The sequence below is a fragment of the Heterodontus francisci genome, chromosome 6 (genome assembly GCF_036365525.1).
Source record: "Heterodontus francisci isolate sHetFra1 chromosome 6, sHetFra1.hap1, whole genome shotgun sequence".
Classification (NCBI taxonomy): domain Eukaryota; kingdom Metazoa; phylum Chordata; class Chondrichthyes; order Heterodontiformes; family Heterodontidae; genus Heterodontus; species Heterodontus francisci.
In genome coordinates this window covers 19,731,774-19,752,521 of record NC_090376.1, presented here as the reverse complement: position 1 = coordinate 19,752,521, position 20,748 = coordinate 19,731,774, and the positions used below count along the sequence as shown (strand labels likewise).

At 43.1% G+C, this 20,748-nt stretch overlaps 1 protein-coding gene across 3 annotated transcripts in view; it reads left to right on the top strand.

Annotated features, from left to right (window-relative positions):
- LOC137371161 (cohesin subunit SA-2-like) overlaps window positions 1-20,748 on the top strand; it is a 145,183-nt gene that overhangs the window by 117,727 nt on the left and 6,708 nt on the right. For all 3 annotated transcript variants that reach the window (XM_068033226.1, XM_068033224.1, XM_068033225.1), the window contains 7 exons: window positions 4,430-4,554; window positions 6,971-7,072; window positions 8,257-8,405; window positions 8,527-8,655; window positions 10,472-10,674; window positions 12,600-12,765; window positions 18,719-18,843. In XM_068033226.1, coding sequence (XP_067889327.1) covers window positions 4,430-4,554; window positions 6,971-7,072; window positions 8,257-8,405; window positions 8,527-8,655; window positions 10,472-10,674; window positions 12,600-12,765; window positions 18,719-18,833 — 989 coding nt within the window. In that variant the 3' untranslated portion in view covers window positions 18,834-18,843. The remainder of the gene's footprint in view (window positions 1-4,429; window positions 4,555-6,970; window positions 7,073-8,256; window positions 8,406-8,526; window positions 8,656-10,471; window positions 10,675-12,599; window positions 12,766-18,718; window positions 18,844-20,748) is intronic.

Here is a 20,748-nt window from a genome sequence, read left to right as displayed (position 1 = left end):
CGTCTGATGACCACCAGATGGCAGTGACACTCCAGGCTTTATTTTGGTCTCTGGCATAAGGGTAAAGATTAATTCTGTCTGTCCACAGTGCCAGGTTGGGGAGGTCACTTGGGGTGATTTGGACCACAATGCAGAGATTTACTGTGGAGACTCCAAATGTTTCTGATTCCTGAATTTTTTTTGCAGCTCCTTGAAGTGTTCAAAATGCCTGTCCGACGCCAAAAACAGACCAGCAAGCTGTTGAGATAACTGAGCCCTGCGCATCTAATTTAGTTTCCTTTTGCTTTTGTTCTGTTCTGATTTTATTTATTTCTGAAATTTTAAGAAGAAATGCAAATTTACAGCATCAGTCTGAGGCGTGTCCCTGCCTCCCATTGCAATGTTTTAACCAATCAGATGTGCATGTGGTTTGATGGACATGCAGTAAGGCCAATGAAATGTTCCTGTCGCCCCCCCCCCCCCTCCACCCCAAGTGGCTGTGTGTGCAGATTGGAATTAGAAATGGAAACTGGTTGGATAAGGAACATCATTCTGAAAGTTTAGATTTACTAGAATGGTACCAAGGATGTGGAGAGATGAGATAAACTGGGATTGTTCTCCGTAGAGGAAAGAAGGTTTAGAGAAGATTTGATCGAGGTGTTCAACTTCATGAATGATTTTGATAGAATAAATAAAGGGAAATTGTTTCCAGTAGTCGAAGGGGAGTTTAGGACAGGGGGGGCATAGTTAAAAAAAATTAGAGCCAGATATTGGATTACATAGAATATATGGCGCAGAAACAGGCCATTCGGCCCAACTTGTCCATGCTGGCGTTTATACTCCACTCGAGCCTCCTTTCATCTTTCCTCATCTAAGTCTATCAGCATACCTCTCTATTCCTTTTCCCCTCTCTGCTCGTCTAGCTTCCCCTTAAATGCATCTATACTGTTCACTTCAACCACTCCCTGTGGTAGCGAGTTCCACATTCTCACCACTCTGGGTAAAGAAGTTTCTTCTGAATTCCCTGTTGCATTCCTTGGTCTCATTGAATGGTGCAGCGGGCTCGAGGGTCTAAATCGCCACTTCCTGTTCCTATGTTCCTAAAGGTTAGTAACCAGAGGACACATTGAAGATGATTGGCGAAGGAACTAGAGGCAACAGGGGGAAACATTGTTTTACACCGAGTTGTGATCTGGAAAGGGAATTGGATAAAAACTTGAAGGTAAAAAAAATAATTACAGGGCTGTGAGGAAAGAGCAGGAAAGCAGGGTTAATTGGATAGTTCTACCAAAGAGGAGGCACAGACACGATGGGCTGAATGGCCTTGTGCTCTGCAACATTCCATAATTCTGTCCTGAGGTGTGTTAGAAGTGCAGCCTTGTAAAGTGGAAAGGGATTTATTCCACGAATGGAGAAACCTATTGCAGATCTTAAAGTTATCCTTCACCCCATTGATCTAACTTTATGTTGGAACCTTTATATAAACAAATTGCCTGAGGTGTTGCTTTTGGTCAGTTGATGAATGTAAGAAGGAAATAACTTGTATTATTTATTTAACATCGCAGGATGTCTCAAAGTGATTGACAGCCAATGAGTTACTTTTAGAGGGTAGTCACTATTTTTATAAAGACGATGGGTGGAATTTTGTGCTGGCGGGGGTCTCGATGTTGGTGGGGTGAGGGGGGACACCGGGATTCCCATGCTGGCTCTTGTATGGAATGCCCGCTGAATTTAGTGCCAATCTGGCACTTAACTGGACAGCAGTGGGCCTTCTGTACGATTTAGGACCCCGCTGCCGGAAGTCCCAGTGTGGCAGAGCTGCCGGCCAATCAGAGGCCGGTAGCTGCAGTGCCACCGAGAGCTGTGCTGGAACCAGGATCAAGGTAAGTCATCGCCGGAGGGGTCTCGCGGGGGAGGGGCAGGGAGGGAGGTTGGCAGCACGGACAGGGGGGGTGGCCCTCAGTGGGTGCCCCCTTCCCCAATGCCAGGTCCCTCGTTCAGGCACTAAGTGCCTTTGAACAAGGGACCCCAACCCTGGCCCGGAGACGGGAAGTAGCCAGCACTGTTTTTCGTGCTGTGCTTCCCGTGTGGTGACAAGGCTGTCTGCCGCATGGGTAATTGTGGCTGAGGTGGGAAGAGGCCCTTAATTGGGGGTGGGTTAATGATTTAAGTGCCTCAATTTGGCAGTGGGGAGGGAAGGCCTTCCCACCCTGGACTAAATTTCGGCAGAGGCAGGGTGTTGGAAGGGTCCCCCCTGCCACTATCCCACCTGATGTTATGCTGTCCCCACATTGAAACCTGCTGCGTGGGGGGAGAACATAAAATTCCAGCTGAAGTGCGGCAACCACTGTACACATAAACAACAATAAGATAAATGGTCAGATAATGGGTGTAATTTCGCCTTTGTTTGATGCTGTAAAACAGGTGACAAATTAGCCCCATTATGTTTAAGTGTAATTGCTTGACAGATAAATGTTGTCAGGACAGGTGGAGAACTTCTACTCTCTGTTTTGTATAATACCGTGGGCTATTTTCTGAGTCTCATTTTAGCCTCTCACTTGGAACTTCTGCACTGAAGTGCCAGCCGAGGTTGTACACTCAAGGCCTGAAGTTGGACTTGAACCTACAACCTTCTGAATCAGAAGGAAAGTGCTGATCCAATTCAAAAACAAACACAAGCTGGAAAAGCCTTCACTGCACAGTCCACTGCAGCTACTTTTCCACCAGCAATGGTTCACATATGACCACAAAGATTCAAGCCCAACTCCAGAGACTTAGAGCACAGAATTATGCTGGCACTCCAGTGCAGTACTGAGGGAGTGGCACACAATCAGAGGTGCAGCTTTTCATATGAGACATTAAACCGAGGCTCTGTCTGCCCTCTCAGGTAGTGTAAAAGATTCCTCTGTGCTATTTTGAAGCTGAACAATGATTTTCTCAATGGTGTCCTGGTCAATATTTATCCCTCAAACAGATTATCGTATTGCTGTTTGTGGGAAATTAATTTGTCCCCTGCCTCCCCTCCGTCCCCCATCCCCAAAACTCCAGTTCTTCCCTGCTCCCCGACAGATGCTAACTCCATTTTGGGATATGGTTCCATGGTTTCAGTTTGATACCTTACCCATTCTCCACTTGTGAACTTAAACAATCTCGGGACTTCTCAAAGCACTTTGCAGCCAATGAAGTACTTTTACAGTGTAGTCACTGTTATATTGTAGGAAACACAGCAGTCGATTTGCACATCTTCCACGAGTCTTCTCTTAACTGTTTTCTTGAGATTTAGTTCATTTTTTAATGACGTAAAGAGTTACTACAATGAATTTTCTTTCAATAAAGGGTCCAGTATGATGTAAGATATCGTTATATATATTATATGGACTTGTAATAATTGACACTTGAACTTATTAATACAGTTCCAAGGCCTGAATTATGTTAGAGATGGAAACCTGTAAACAGACATTGCTGGAATTGGCAGAATTCTTTTGCCTCATTTTGTTTTCAGGCCCAAGATGTTTCAGTGTATGAAATGAGCATAAAGTGATAACGTAATAAAAACACAATGATGGTATTGGGCTGCGAGAATCAAAAGTGATATTAGGCTATCTCTTTTCCCAGCGATTTCATTTTGCAAGTAACTTGTGGTTTACACTTTCTAATGGAATCTTCCTTTGCAACGGCTTTACTTCACCTAATATGTTATTAATAGAGGACATCATCACTGTTCACAGTAACTTAATAAAGCGCAGCTCAGATATATTGAGAAGGTAAAAAAAAAAAGTTTCCATTTATTGACGGTCAGGACTTCCAGATGTATCAAAGTAGAAAATGTTGAAAAATACATGGAGTTTTTAAATCTTGTAGATAGAAGGGTTTATCATCTCTGGGAGTCCAAAACTAGGGGGCCATAAATAATGCTATTCACTAATAAATCCAACAAAGAATTCAGAAGAAACTTCTTTACCCAGAGAGTGGTTGGAACTTGTTACAATGTGGGATAATTGAGGTGAATAGCATAGCTGCCTTTAAGGCAAAACTAGGTAGGTACATGAAGGAGAAAGGAATAGGAGGATACGCTGATAGAATTAGGTGAAATAAGGTGAGAGGAGGCTCATGTGCTGCATAAACACCAGCATGGCCCGAATGGCCTGGTTCTGTGCTGCAAATTCCAAGTAATTTTATGAATGAGTTAGGGTAAGCAAAGGCTGTGATGAGTTTTGATTTAAAACAGGGTGAATATAGGGAGGAGGAGCAGTGGGCAGGACATTATATTTGGAGCTAAGTTCAAAGAGCGGTAGTGTTAGTGACAAAATAGGCAGTGAGAGAGAGAAAAGAAAGGTTGTGTTGAAAAGACAGTTTTGAGACTTGAATTAAGTCTAATGTCGCCCATTAGATAATAAACATATTGGCACCAATGAGTCTTCTTGCACCTTCCCCCTTCATTTTGTTGCAGATGAAGAATGCAAAATAGGCATACTGCACAAGAGGAGAAATTTCCTTGCTGCCTTCTGTAAGCTCATAGTGTTCAGTGTGGTGGAGATGGACATTGCTGCTGACATCTTCAAACAGTACATCAAGGTAAAGATTTCACATTCTATATATTAATTCCAAACATATTATCAACCATGCTGTATTCTCTTATACTGCAAATGTTTCCAGAGGTGATCTTAAAGGGGACGGGGAGAGGAAGAAACCACTTTTTTAAGGTCTTGGGGCGGCTGTTATAGATGAAAATGAGAGACCCTGTATTTACATAGCATACTTAATCAAATCTTTCAGAAATATACCAAAAGTCTTCATTTGCAATGAATTACTTTGGACTGGATTCCTACTGTGGTGTAGCCTTTTCGCTGACAGCAATGACTGGTTATAATTTATTTTAGGTAGGACTGTTTAAGTGTTGAAGGACAACAGGAGAACTCTCTCTGCCCTTCACAAAGTACCTTGTGACCATAACCAGCCACTTGAGCAGGCAGACAAGACATTAAGAATTGCCCTGAATTCTCAGCTTAGATTCGGTGCTGAAGTCTGGGAGTGGTGGGTCTTAAAGGCACAACCTCCTGAATCAGAGGCGAGAGTGTTACCACTGAACCATTTGCTGAATGTTTAATATATATATTTGATATTGCAATGTGAATGGTGTAGAACTTAATGACTCAGCATCTCAGTACTTAAATTACAATGAAGTAAAATCCCAGATAACCATCTCTTTTTATCGATGTGCGGTCCTGTAGTTTTGTTATCGCATGATAAACAGTAGTGCTATTTCATTCCCTTCTCCACACGTCCATTGAAAACGCTGCTTGCTTGGTACAGTTCCGCAGGTGCCAGAGACCCTCATTATATATTCGTTCTTGGGATGTGGGCATCACTGGCAAGGCCAGTGTTTGTTATCTACTTCTAGTTGTCCTTGAAAAAGTGGAGGTGGGCTGCCTTCTTGAACTACTGCTGCTGCAGCACTGTTGGCTCCAGGATTGTAACCCAGCCACATTGAAGGAAAGTGTTTCCTTCGTTCATTTGATGAAGCCAGGTTTTAATCTCACACCTCTTCAGATCACCTCTGATCACTTTTTTTTCACTGTCCAGTCTTCAAATCAGGAGCTTCAAAATTGTGTTTGCAAAGTAAGCAGACTAACAGCCCACAGATCATACTTCCATAACTAGCTCTGTTGTATGAATGTCCCATCCCATAACTTGTGTTGTAACAGACAAGTGGGACATTATTTCAATCTCGAGATTAAGATTAACAGCATAGGGGGAAAAAAAGTACGATTTTAGGACATTTTGTTTGCAGATCTCCCCACTACAGACGACTGTGTCGTTAAGACACTGGTGGAGGAGGAGAAAAAAAACCTATTTTTATATCTTGTGTTGAATTATGATCTTTATTAGGTTGTGGGATGGTCATGTCATGAATTGGAAAACATTTTCATTTTGGGCACTCAGTTTCATTATCAGGCACTTTTAAGTTGGGATATTGGAACTGGGGAGGCCATTCAGCCCCTCGATTCTGCTCCGCCATTCAGTTAGATCATGGATGTTCTGTACCTTAACTTCATTTACCCACCTTTACTGCATATCCCTCGAAACCCTGACCTACCAAAAATCTAACTGTCTTGAAAGTTCCAAGTTGACCCAGTATCCACGGCCTTTTGGGGGGAAAAGAATTGCAGATTTCTGCTACTCTCCATCTGGAAAAGTGTTTCCTGATTTCGGTCCTGAATACCCTAACTCTAATTTTATGTCCCCTTGTTCTGGATTCCCCCATTGGAGGAGGTAGTTTCTCTATATCTACCTTATTGAATCCTTTTATCATTTTAAACCCCTCGATCAGATCATCCCTCAGTCTTCTACACTAAATGGAATCCTAGCCAGGTTTATACAAGCTGTGCTCATATTCTAGCCCTCAAATTCCTGGCATGATTCTGGTGAGTGTATGTTGCTCCCTCTTCAAGGCCAGAATATCCTTTCTGAGGTGGGAGTCTGGCCAAGGCTGAAGCACAACTTCCTCTCATTTGTCCAACCCCCTTGAGATAAAGAAGACGTTGAATGATTGAATTTGAAAGCGGCCCACTTGAGATAGAGCACAGTTCGATGCCGAGTAAAACTTTGTCTACTCTGTCCAGTAACGTACCTCGGGGCTAACTTCACAAGAGCATTCCTCACTGCGCGAGTATGACATTATTCCCTTTCACACAGTTGCCTTCCCCGTGGCTTTTCTTGAGTTTGATAACCAATTTAGTGCCAATTTGCACTGCATTAGGAGTAGCTGTGCACTGTGAGCCCGTGGCTACTCAGAAACAGATTGCTGCTGTCCAGAATCATTTCACTTAAGGCATCACAGTCAGTACAGAGATGAGGCTTTCATCTTATTAGTCCAGGCTGGATTCAAATGGGGGTTTTAATTTGATATCACCTTTAATAAAAAAAAAAGGGAATGTTAGACACATGTTATGACACTCTACTTACAAAATATGTGTCTATTTCTCACCAGTATTACATTGACTATGGAGACATCATTAAGGAAACACTCAGCAGGACGAGGCAGATTGATAAAATTCAGTGTGCAAAGACCTTGATTCAGAGCTTGAAGCAGGTAAGAACCCCTCATGAATGCATCAGCAGGAGGCAAGGAGCAGCAGCCTCAGGGACCACTGCAACAAGTTTAGTGCTGAGGCACTGACCCATTCCCTAGCTACAACATAACCTAGATCTTAATATTCCTGTCAGTTATCCTTGCTTTGCTCATCATTTTACTTGAATGTTGCTTGAACCTTGCCACTAATATAGCTTCTAACTGGAAAAAGACTCAGCGGAAAGAATTTTTTTTTTTTGCGCAGTGAATTGTTGTGATCTGGAATGCACTGCCTGAGATGGCAGTGGTAGCAGATTCAATAATAACTTTCAAAAGGGAGTTGGATGTATGCTCGAAAAGGAAAAAAAAAAATGCAGGACTATGGAGAAAGAGCAGGGGAGTGGGGCTAATTGGATAGTTCTTTTAAAGAGCCAGTACAGATTCAATAGGCTGAATAGCCTCCTTCTGTGCTGAAAGATTCTATGATTCATATCCTACAACTGGGCTGGCCTGAATTTGCTCCTGGGTTATGATCAACATCAAGGGTGGGATAAATCACAAACGACAACAGGTCTTTGTAACATTTTCTATTTTATTTAAATTAATTCTGGGATATGGGGGTCGCTGGCTAGGCCAACATTCATTGACCATCCTTCGTTGCCCTTGAGAAGGTGGTGGTGAGCCTCCAGCGTACTGTATGGTGAAGGTACCCCTATAAACTCAGGTTGCCAATTATTTCCTTCTGACTAAGTGTTACAGTACTTGCATTTTTTAAAATTTGTGCCCATCTTTAAAGTGTTCTGCACTGTATAAATTAAACAAAAGAAGTCATATAAATCACATTGCCTGAATGGTGCATATTTTTGCAGAGCTCCAGATACTTCAATTCGGTTCTGATTTATAAGTCTATGCTTCTGCCTTGTGGAAATGTTTCAATTTGTGTTGATCTTGGACAGTAATACTTAATTCGCTGATTCAGTCTTTTTGAGTTGTCACCCTGAAACGTCCCTAAGCAGCTATTACAGGACTATAAAAGGCAGCTTGAAGTTGGCATTTGATACTTATGGTTGGAGATTCCCTTCCAGATTTGCTTTGCAACACGTAGGGCAGAGAATCCCATCGGAGTTAAAATTCTGTCTTTCAGACGTTTTTATCTTAGGGTGAGGACTTGGATATTTATTCATTTTTTTTTTTTATTGTTGAAGCTGTTCACTGAGCTGTTGCAAGGCCAAGGTTCCAGTGTGGACAGATGGTCTCAACCCTTCACCAGCATCAAAGATTTGGCCCGGCGTTTCTCACTGACATTTGGTTTGGACCAGTTGAAAACCAGGGAAGCGATGGCCATGCTGCACAAGTACAACTTATTTTTTCTATTTCCTGGGCCTTGATAGCGAATGTTTGTCCTGTTTTAAGATTTATTTTCACTTCGCCACTTTGCACATCGACTGATCTCAAGCCGCCTCTTTTTTTGACAGACAAGGCATCGAATTTGCCTTCAAAGATGACAATACCAAGGGTAGGAATCAGCCTCCCCCTAATGTGGCTTTCCTGGACATCTTGAGTGAGTTTTCTCCAAAGCTGTTGAAAACAGACAAAAGGACTGTGTAAGTGAATGATTATTCCAAATTTACAAATGGGACACTACAACCCACTCTCTCTATTTTTGAAGTAACATAGTCATCCCATCAGTACATAGAATTACATCGAATGTACGGCACAGGAACAGACCATTCGGTCTAACCAGTCCATGCTGGTGTTTATGCTGCACTCGAGCCAAAGCACACTACTGACTTTTCTAACTATTTAATTACAGTCATCCTTTATATGCCTTTTTAAATAAATTATTTGGTCAGAATACTCTGTGTTTACTTATTTAGATCTGCTTGGTTGCCAAGACATCTACTTTGAACTAACAATCTTATGTGAGTGATGTAACTGAAAACTCGTAAACAAAGGTCATATCTTACAAAAGCAGATACGATCCTGAGCTTTATAAGTAGAGGCATAGGGATAGAAATTTGTCTTGGCTGTTATATACTTGAATGGGAAATAATTAAAGGGCTATAGGGAAAGACCGGACTGGCATGGACAGGATGGATCAAACAGCCTCCTTCTGTACTGTATGACTCTAGAGAGCGGAATGTACCACCTCTGAAAGTTTTCTGCCATCGGGACAAAAACTGGGTCCTGACCCAACGTTGTTGGCTGGCCACAGAGCTTCGTGATCATACGGGAGGCGGCCAATCAAAAGGCTGCCTCTGCGTTGGCCATCCAATTAAGGATGGCGGGCAGGTTCCCGAGGCAGGAAGCCAATCAGAGAGTCTGAAGCTGTGGATGATCAGCAGCCCCACTGGGAGCAGTGAGAGCTGCTGATGCAGATAGGGAATAGTGAGAATCCCTCACGGTGGAGGTGCTCTCTGAAGACTTCTGCAAATAAAAAAATAAAGAAAGGCCATAGCTGCCACGGCTGTGAACTTCTCATCCCACTGACTCCGGGATGGGGGGATTTAAACAAGGCGTCGATGGCCCCCTGGCCTGCATCTCCAGGTACCGGCCAGGGTTCAGCTTCAACAGAGGGACTGTCCATCATCGGAAAGATCCCAGTGGCAGCAGCTTCTTGCCTCCAATTAATCCCTACAGTGGCCCTAATTGGCTACCCGCTGCTGCTGGGCAGATTGCCACTGCCACGTTGACCCCACCTCCGGCAAGAGCACTCGGAACAGGGAATGAGCCGGGGAGCTGAGCCAATGCACTATCTTCAAATTTTCCTCCAGGTCCCACTTCCAAACCTGCCTCTGCGGGACCAGGGAGATTTCAACCTATGATTCTAACGTGAATCTTGTGGTAGCTTAAGCTTTCTGTGGTTGTGTTGGTTCTGCCATTGATTTGGTTCACTGCATTCCAGTTCAGAGATCAGAATCCTTGTTTCAGAGTAGCTCATACCTTGTATACAATGCCAGGATCATGCCCTCCCAAGCCGGGTATAGCACAGATGAAACACATCACAAAACTACTACAAACCTGTACTTACTCCAAGTGTGACTTTTTCATCAGCTATTCTTCAAGCTCTTTGAGTGAAAGTGTCAGGCTAGTGCTGAATTGTGAACAGTCTTGTAGTATGAACCAATGTCCACCAGTTTATTGAAACTGACCACGACGATTTTCCATGAATTGGGGCATGATTCTAACTCAGGTCATGTAGAAATAAGGACTGTATGCTAACCCTACTGGGTCACCTTGTCCTCAAGGTGGAGTTTAGATTTGAGGTTGAATATCAGTCAGATACTGTAAAATGACAAGAATTACTGTGGAATAAGTATAGGTTTCAGATGCAACCTCTGTGACATGAAATAGCTGCTTTCTTCTAACACATCTCTTCAGTGGTTTTCCTCATTCAAATGAGTCCCATTTTCTACTCAGATACAATTATCTGGAGAGGTTTGTAACAGACCAGATGACAGCAGAGAGTGGAGAGGAGTGGCTTCCGCTGATTTCATACAGAAGGTCCTTGTTGGATTGCAGGGATGATGACACACTCTCGACAAGCAGCAGTGACTGGAGTGCACAGTCTCCAGTACAACCAAAATCCAAAGTAACGTGTCTAAAAAGGAGACTGCAAATTGGTAAGCGGCAAATGCATGGTGCTAAACGGTCTTCATTCTCCCTTCCTTCTTAATGTGTTAAAATTCTCATCTGGTTCTAATTCATTCTGCCCAAGGCTCCAAAACATGTAATTCCTTATCTTCCTTAATCTGCCCTTCCTCCGACAACTGACAGATTTTAAACCCCAAGTTTAACATCACCTTTATCATCAGCTCTTGACTTACTGTGGCTCAGTGGATAGCACTCTCACCTGAGTCAGAAGCTTATGGGTTCAAGTCCCACTCCAGAGACTTCAGCACATAATCTAGGCTGACACTCTAGTGCAGTACTGAAGAAGGTGCTACCTTTTGGGTGAGAACGTAAATTGAGGCCCTGTCTGCCTGCTCGGTGGATGTAAAAAGGTCCCATGGCATTATTTTGAAGAAGAGCAGGTGCGTTCTCCCTAGTCTCCTGGCCAATATTTATCGCTCAGTCACCATCACTTTGCCCATTATCACATTGCTATTTGTGGGAGCTTGCTGTGTGCAAATTGGCTGCCGTGTTTCCTGCATTACAACAGTAACTGCACTTCAAAAGTACTGCTTCGGCTGTAAAGCGCTTTGGGATGTCCTGAGGCCGTGAAAGACGCTATATAAATGCAGGTTTTTCTTTCCTTCCCTCATTTTTCTTCTTGCTTCTTTAAACGTGATGATGTGCTGTGCCTTGGAGTTGTCCACTTGGAGTTGAAAGAGAACAAATGCTGATGGAGGGGCACCAGCACTGCAACCCCACACCCATAAGCAAAAGACTGGACCGACTAACTTCTTTCACCCTGTAATTAATTGTCTCTTCAATGCAATCTATTTTTTATGGTGGAGGTCAAGGAGGTGACAGTTGGTTATTGGACTGCTTGATTGAGAGCTTCCCCGGTAACTGTTTAGCAAGTAAATTGTTCATGAGAATACGTAGGGTACACAGGAGGATCAGTGAGTCACTTAAAGATTACGCAAAAAGAGAAACATTGTGGAAGGTGGGATTGGGGTCGGGGAAGGATCCAGGTAGATCAGTGAATTCCACTATTGATCTCATTTATATACAGGGTTGATAGCGTGCTCAGAGTGCAGCATCAGCACACACAGATGCTACATGCGCCAAAGAACAAGTAAGGTGACCTTGGTGGACATCATGAGGTCAACTCACTTGCATAAACTTTCTGGCACTCCAGACACATTGCTCTTGACACACTAGGGAGTCACGGAATGGCTGCCAGATGCCTGCTGTGCACTGGGCAATCCTTTGATGTGCAAGGAGAAGCAAGAGGCACCAGGCAAAAGGCAGGCAAGCTTGATCTTGTTTCTCTCCTCTAATGGTAAATTCTCCTTCGGCACCCATTCCGAACTGATGCCTTTCTATTATGGGGTGACCATCTAAACCTGCACTGAACTCAGAGAGCTGGAGTGTCCAACTGATGCACAGACTCCCATTTCTTTCACATTTTCTGCTTATATAAGGGCATGTCGAGCACCTTGAGGCGTATTTAAGGCTTTCATACCTGATAATATGGAGAGCCAGTGCCCATTCCAGTTCAGTTATTACCTGCCTTTATTTCTGAGCTCAAAGAGCTGCTGAGCCCAGCTGTATAAAGATATATATCTTCTGTTAATATAACAATTATTAATTCTTCATTCCTATTGATAGACATGGCTAAAATGTGCCCAAATTCAATGCATTTCCTTTCTGCAGGAATCCCATCGATCAGCATACTAATTCTTGACATGGAAGTAATTTCTTAAAGCCATAGATATTGCTAGCACTGATTCCGACTCCAAGGTTACAATGTGTTATGACAGGATCTGGATATTAGAGATTTTCTCTCAGTAACACCAAGGAATAATCCTAGTAACAATGGTAGTATTTAAAATATATCTACTGGTGAAACAGTATATTTTTGCTATTTTCTTTGCAGAGGACAGTGTTAGTAACTCAGGACTGAATGAACAGCAGAGTGTGAAGATCCCGCCCAGTTTCTTGAACCCTCGGTTGACCTCCACAGTACTGAGAGAGAATAAGAAACGGGAGAGTCGCACGAGGGAGCATCCATTGGAAAAGGATGGGATGCAGTCAGTCTACAGGTACATTGATGTTTCTAACTTGCTTTTTTTTATTCTCCTTTTTCCCTTCCAGTTTCCTTTCATATCTCTTCCCTCCTGAAGGCTGGGATACAGTTTCAGGGATGCAATCTGTTTCTCGGGTGCCTCTGGAATTGACTATTCCAATGCACTCCTGGCTGGTCTCCCACATTCTACTCTCAGTAAACTTGAGGTCATCCAAAACCTGCTGTCCATGTCTTAACTCGCACCAAGTCCCGTTCCCTTATCACGCCTGTGCCCGCTGACCTTTATTGGCTCCCGGTCAAGCAACATCTTGATTTTAAAATTCTCATCCTTGTTTTCAAACCCCTCCATGGCCTCGCCCCTCCCTATCTCTGTAACCTCCTCCAGCCCACAACCCTCCAAGGTATTTGCACTCCTCTAATTCTGGTCTCTTGTACATCCCTGATTCTAATCACTGCATCATTGGTGGCCACGCCTTCAGTTGCCCAGGCCCCAAGTTCTGGAATACCCTCCCTACACCTCTCTGCCTCTGTACCTCACTTTCCTCCTTTAAGACATTCCATAAAACCTACCTCTTTGACCAAGCTTTTAGTCATCTGACCTAATATTTTCTTTTGTGGCTCAGTGTCATTCTTTGTTTAATAATGATCCTATAAAACACCTTGGAATGTTTTATTACATTAAAGGCACTATATAAATATAGATTGTTGTGGTTGTTGTTGTTAGAGTCATAGAGTCATTATTACACAGTGGCCAGTGTTCATGTGTCAGTTTGGACTGTGATTGGCAGCAGGTTATCTTTATTCTTTTACTTTCTCCCCTTCACTCTTGGAATTGCTGCTTTTTTCAGCTATGGTTTTGTTCCACTCTAATACCTTGTGTTGCAACCGAGTCTGTAGGAGTGCACTGTCTTTCTCTAGTTCCACTTCTCCATAGGTCACAACATATATTTAAATGTTTTACCCAGTTACCGATACGGCCAATTATAGACTTTATCTATTCTAGTTTTAGAGAAAAATTCGCCAACTAGGTTTCTTTAATAAGCAACAAAATTATTAAATTATTATAAAACAAGACTCATTCAATAAAGATACAAAGCTTATTAACACACAGGTTGAAATATGAAAGTATAAATATATTTCCTTCTAAGTAACCCAACACACACAAAACACACACAGCTTTCTCTGCACAGATCAACTTTACAAAAACAAAAATACTTTGGCCAAATACTTGTTCATTCTTGAAGTAAAAGGATGAGATATGGATTGTTCCATATGGATCTTTGGTCTGGTGTCCAGGTACACATAGCCAGGTGTCACTAGACACATGCAGTGGTCACTGGGTTCTTTTCAGAAGCAGTTCATTCAGGAGATGTCGAGAGAAAGTCTTGCAGAAGCTTCTCAGGAGAAATACTGCATCAATTTCTCCAGTTCTCACTAAAATAAAAGCAAAATACTGCGGATGCTGGAAATCTGAAATAAAAACAAGAAATGCTGGAATCACTCAGCAGGTCTGGCAGCATCTGTGGAAAGAGAAGCAGAGTTAATGTTTCAGGTCAGTGACCCTTCATCGGGTTCTGATGAAGGGTCACTGACCCGAAACTTTAACTCTGCTTCTCTTTCCACAGATGCTGCCAGACCTGCTGAGTGATTCCAGCATTTCTTGTTTTTATCTCCAGTTCTCACACTGGATTCTCAGGGTTTCTCAAAGAGGTGGAACACGATGAGCTGGTTGCCTCTCTCTCTTATTAGGCTTACACCCCAACTGAACTCCAAACAATATCCAAAAATGAAAACAACTCTTGACCACCATAAATCTAGACATGTCACTTCTCTGTAAACAACTCCAATAGTGAGCAAAGCTCCTGCTGTTTACTTAGCTTAAGACATGTGACTTCCAGTAAGTGTTTGTTTATAAACAAAGCCCCAACTGTCCTTCCAGTGACCTTTTTAAAAAAAAACAATTCCAGCCTTTCCTCAGGTATTTCCACAGTCTTTTGAATACGAGTCCTCAAAAATATTAAAAATGGAAGCACCTTTATAACACTTGGGCAAGAGCTCAATCTTCATGATTGGGCCTAACTAATTTGAGTCAAGGAGGTCTGTATTGTCAATTTGGAGGTGCATAGGAGCAGTACTGCTTAAGTAAAATATACTCAGAGATTAACTTTGAAATGACAGACTATTTATTGGCTGACGAGCACAATTGAAGTGGGTGTTTGCAGGTATGGTAGCATAGTGGCTTTGTTTCTGGACTGGTATCCAGAGGCCTGGACCAATAATCCAGAGAGGTGAGTTCAAATCCCACCATGGCAGCTTGGGGAATTTAAATTCAGTTAATAAATCTGGAATAAAAAGCTAATTTCAGTAATGGTGACCATGAAACTATCAGATTGTTATAAAAACCCATCTGCTTCATTAATGCCAATTAGGGAAGGGAACTTGATGTCTTTACCCAGTCTGTCCTATAGGTGACTCCGGACCCACAGCAATATGATTGATTCTTAACTGCCCTCTAAAATGGCCTAGCAGTTGTATAAAAACTGGTAAGAAAAGCTATGACCCACACAGTCTATAGTAGTTCAAGAAGGCGGCTCACCACCACCTTCTCAAGGGCAATAAATTCTGGCCATGCCTATGGTGTCCACATCCTGTGAATGAATAGAAAAAAAGTTGCAAAGAACATCGTGTACAGTGCTATGTTTAATCATTTAGTTGAAGAATCCCATAAATGGAGGACCCTGTAGTTAGATGCCATTGAAGGGATACTCAATATTCAAATTAGTCAGTTTTTTAAGGACAGGAGTAAAAGTCAGTTCAGCTTTGGTATTTTGGCATTAACTGTCGAGAAGGCATTCAGCCCTGGATGTTTGGAAAAGAGTGCTCATTCATTGGTGGGTTTGGATGAATCAGAGCATGCTTCATCCACCAATTAGAGAACAACTTTCAGCAATTCTGGGAAGTTCAAAATGCTGCAACCAGCTGCAGAAAAGTCATCAAGTTCAGAGAGTGAGCGCCAGCGGAAATTTGGAAAAGGAGGAAGATCTCTTTTCCCTGATTTTCACCAAGATGCCAATACCAGTGGTGGAGGTGATGAAAAAAGCCATTGTGGTGATAGAGCAGGCAGTGATGGAGCAGACTGAAACTGGGGAGCGGACAGCGGATGGAACCAGAACGGATTGTGCTAATTCTGCGGCCAGAATTGCAGCATCTAAAACTGGGATTGAGAGCAAAGGGAGTTTTTTGTTTTAGCCCACTCACTACAGTGACATGACGTCCTGCTCCAACAGGGTGGAGAATTCTAGTCTATTATGACTATACCCATTTAGTCTCCTGAGGGAGAGTTCTGTATCAATACATTCTGAGTGCCAAAGATAATCAAGTTAAGCGCCATCCATTCACACCTCCAATGTTCAATTCTGGCCTTCACTACTACATCCAGCAATTCCCTCCCTCACATGGCAACTGGATGACAAGGACAGTGATGAAATTCTTAACTATTTGAAGGGGAGGAGAGACTTTCTGGCAATGAACTAAGTGTTGGTATCACAGCTGATGCAACTCTGACTACTGCCCTTATTGCAGATAAGAGGAGTGACTTATTGATGTTCAACGCAATTTCTACTCTAGCTCATTCTTTTCCCAGGATGTCAAAACTCCCCGCCTATGATCTGCAAGATTTCAAAGCCCAAGTTTGCCATCATCTAGCCAAGACTGGTTGATTTACCTCATCTTCTCTCCTACTCTTTTCATCTTTAATGGTATTATTAGCCTTGGGTATTATAAGCCTTCACCTGTGCTTACTTCTCTTAATAGCAATAATAACAGACTAGGCAGACATGAATAAGTCCTTATGCTTAGCTAGCTGGCACATTGACGTTAATTAATCTGACATTGTGCAGGTTTTATGAAATTTATTTTATTCTTTCATTTGATGTAGGCATCACTGGCTAGGCCAGCATTTATTGTCCATCCCTCAGTGCCTTTGAGAAAGTGGTGGTGAGCTGCCTTCTTGAATTGCTGAAGTCTATCAGGTGTAGGTACAGCCACATTGCTGTAAGGGAGGGAGATCCAGGATTCTGACCCAGCGACGGTGAAGGAATGGTGATATATTTCCAAGTTAGGATGGTGTGTGACTTGAAGGGGAACTTGCAGGTGGTGGTTCTCCTATCTGCCTGCTGCCCTTGTTCTTGTAGGTGGTAGAGGTTGGGTGTTTGGAAGGTGCTGTTGCTGCAGTGTATCTTGGTACACACTGCTGCCACTGTGCGCCAATGGTGGAGGGAGGGATTGTTTAAGGTGGTAGATGGGGTGCCAGTCAAGCAGGCTGCTTTGTTCTGGATGGCGTTGAGCTTCTTGAGTGTTGTTGGAGCTGCACCCATCCAGGCAAGTGGAGAATATTCCATCACACTCCTCACTTATGCCTCGTAGATGGTGGACAGGCTCTGGGGAGTCAGGAGCTGAGTTACTCGGTGCAGAATTCTCAGCCTCTAACCTGCTGTTGTAGCCACAATATTTATATGACTGATCCAGTTAAGTTTCTGGTCGATGGTAACCCCCAGTGTTATGCTAGTGGGGGATTCAGTGATGGTAATGCCTTGAATGTCAAGGGAAGATGATTAGATTGTCTCTTGTTGGAGATCATTATTGTCTGGCACTTGTGTGGCATGAATGTTCCTTACTACTTACCAGCCCAAGCCTGAATGTTGTGCAAGTCTTGCTGCATGCAGGCACAGACTGCTTCAGTATCTCAGGAGTTGCGAATGGTACTGAACACTGTGCAATCATCAGCGAGCATGCCCACTTCTGACTTTATGATAGAGGGAAAGTCATTGATGAAGAAGCTGAAGATGGTTAGGCCTAGGACACTACACTGAGGAACTCCTGCAGTGATGTCCTGGGGCTGAGATGCTTAGCCTCCAACAACCTCAACCATCTTCCTTTGTGCAAGGCCTGACTCCAACCATGTGGTGAGTTCTCCCCCCCCCCCCCTCCCTCCAATTCCCATTGACTGAACTTTTGCTAGGGCTCCATGATGCCACACTTGGTCAAACCTTGCCTTGATGTTAAGAGAAGTCACTCTTGCCTCAGGAATTCAGCTCTTTTGTCCATGATATCATCACTTACAGCAGTGGCCCTGTTTTTACAGTCAGAGGTGAAGGAACGGCGCTCACCATTCATCTCACTGACAGCAGCCCACAGAATTTTTGCGGGCTTTTGAGTTTGCTGTCATAAAGGGGTCTGAACCAGCACAGTGCCCTCTACAGGACATCTGTGGCACCTGTAAGTAGGGCATGAGGCAGCAAGGCTCGTCAACCAATCTGATTGAAGAATCTTCACCGAGAAATGCAGAGTTTAAACTAGGAAATATAAATTAGATTTAAATTATGTACAGAAAGCGAAAGAAAGATTGGAAAAGAAAGATGGGATTGAGAGAGAGGAGATAAAAGAGACAGACAGAAAAAAGTTTTAAAAAATTGTTCAACTTTAAAAAAAAAATCTCCATCATTAATTAAATTCTTAAGAAATGAGAGTCTACGCCTAAAAATAAATTTTCAGGGCCAGAGAGGCTGTTTGGCAGTGATTATCATTTATCACTCTGTTAGAAAGTCAGTTATTCCTGAATGCAGCCCTAACTTTTTTTAGTGTGTTTACTGGGTAACGAGTGGCTAAGTATCACAACTTCATGTCGTTGTGTTGATTTCAGTGCCAAGTCTGTCGGTGAGGACTGTTATATCCCAGCCTGTGGTGGAGCGAGGTATCTGAAAGCAACTTACGGATTTCAATGTTAAAATGTGCACTAAAAGTTGCTGTCCGATTTACTCTATAACAGCGAGCACTGATAGCCTCGCTGTTATTCTCAATAGAAACTTCAGGCCACTGTTTATCAATTTATTTTGAAAGTGAAACTAAAATGTCTGCATATCTACTGATTGTAAGTGTACTAAAGCACAATGAACTCTTTTTTTTTTAAGTGAGTATGGAAAAACAACGGGAAGTATGGATAGACTGGCGGAAGAAGATAAAACTAAATTAGCTGAGGCTGACTTTGATGATTTGAATGAAATATTGGATATTGATAATGACTGACACAGACCTGGTAAGTCCCAGAATGAGTCTATTTTTTTTTGCCAATGGCTTTGCAACCATTGATTGAAAAGCGAAGGTGGATGTTCTAAAGTAAAACTAATATTTACTCTTGCAATAAAATTGCAGTGTATATTGCAGCAATTTTGTTTTGAAACGATATTGCAATATCTCTTTCATGATTTTTGTGGGAAAGGCTGTAAATAATTGCGTGATTACATTTCCTGAATGATTGTTTACAGATTGAGCTGATTTTGAAATTGGTTGTCTGCTTGGACAGCGATGAAATAAAACTGAGAAAAACGCATACTGGAATGAAATCTTGACTAGTAATTTCTGTCATTTTGATCTAAATTTACAAGAGGTTTTAAATAGCCTATTTCACATTAATTTTTTTGTGCTAATCAAAGGTGAGTGATGCTGGCATTGAGGAATTTGAGGCACCTAGGTTCAGCCTCAGTCTTTCAGATGAGGCATTAAATGGAGACCCTGTCTGCCTTCTCAGGTGAATGTAAAAGATCCCATTGCACAACTTTGAAGAAGAGCAAGGGTGTTCTCCCCGGTGTCCTGACCAATATTTATCCAACGTCTAAAGGCTAAAAAGGGCAATCATGACTGCACCAGTTTTAATTCAGTTTAATTTCCAGCACCAGCCACTCTGTGGTGTCTCTGATTAAGATTGCTTGTTAGTGCTGAACTGGAATCATATGAACATAGGCTGGAATTTTACGCACCCCCCCCCACCGCCCCAAAGAAGTGGGCTGGAGGTGGGGAGAGATGTAAAATCGAGTTGGGTGGGGGGGTAGGGTGCCATTCCTGTCACCTACGAGCCTCCGCTGCCATTTTACAAGCAGCAGGGAAGGTTGAAAACAGCCTGTCCTTCTCAGGCCAATTGAGGCCCTTAATTGGCCAATTACTTTCCAATTAAGGGCCTCCTCCTGCTATTTTACAAGTGGCGACCAGAAACTTCATCACTTGTGCAGGCCACCTTGCGGGCCTGGGTTGAGGGTCCTCCTGATCGGGTACCCTGTGCCCCACAGAGGGTTCTCCCCCAGCAACACAGATTGCACCCGCTGGAGCACCAACACCCTTCCACTGTTCCCAGTGGCGCTGCTGGGACTGAGGAATTGCCGGCCCGCTGATTGGTCAGCAGCTCTTGGAGGTTGGAAGTCCTGCCCAGGGCCAATTAAGGGCCTGGGCCATGTAAAATTACTGCAGTGGTTCCAAGCTCAGCAGAGGCAGGCTCGCTTCTGCCACATAAAATACCGGCTACAGGAGTTGCTCGATGTAAAAAGCTCAAGGCCCATTTAAATCACCATTCTGGTAGTCACTTGATACAATGATAATGGAGGCGTTGACCAATCATAGCAATCAATTAGTCTACAACAGACCCAGAAAATGTAATGAAGGAAACCACAGTGGTGGGGAACTTTGGAACTGTAAGTCCAAAGTCACTTTATTCTTCCCATGCATGCTTCATGGTCAGTGTTGTGCTGTTGGCCAATTCCACTGGGCTGAGCTTTTAGAAGTTAATTTTGTGACGTTGAGGTGAGGGATCTCAGTACTGGGGACCAGAACAATTTCCCATTTTTGCCACTCAGTTTCAGCATTAAAATTCCTGTTTATAACTTGGAACAAGCATGTCGTCAATTCGACAAGCATCTGCACTGCTTCAACATACAGCCCCAGCTATTTTAACTGTTGGGCTTAGTTGACATAGCCCAGGTCCAACTCCGGCGGGAATAACACAAAGCCCATCTATGAAAAGGGAGCGAATGTGGTAAGAGCCTGCTGCTGGTGACAGCTTAATATTCTGCCACTAATGATGGAGCAGTAAGTAGGGGAGGGCAACTCAAGAGGATAGCACAGGATACGGGAATGGGACGTAGGACTGGAAATGATTGCACAGGTGGCAGGT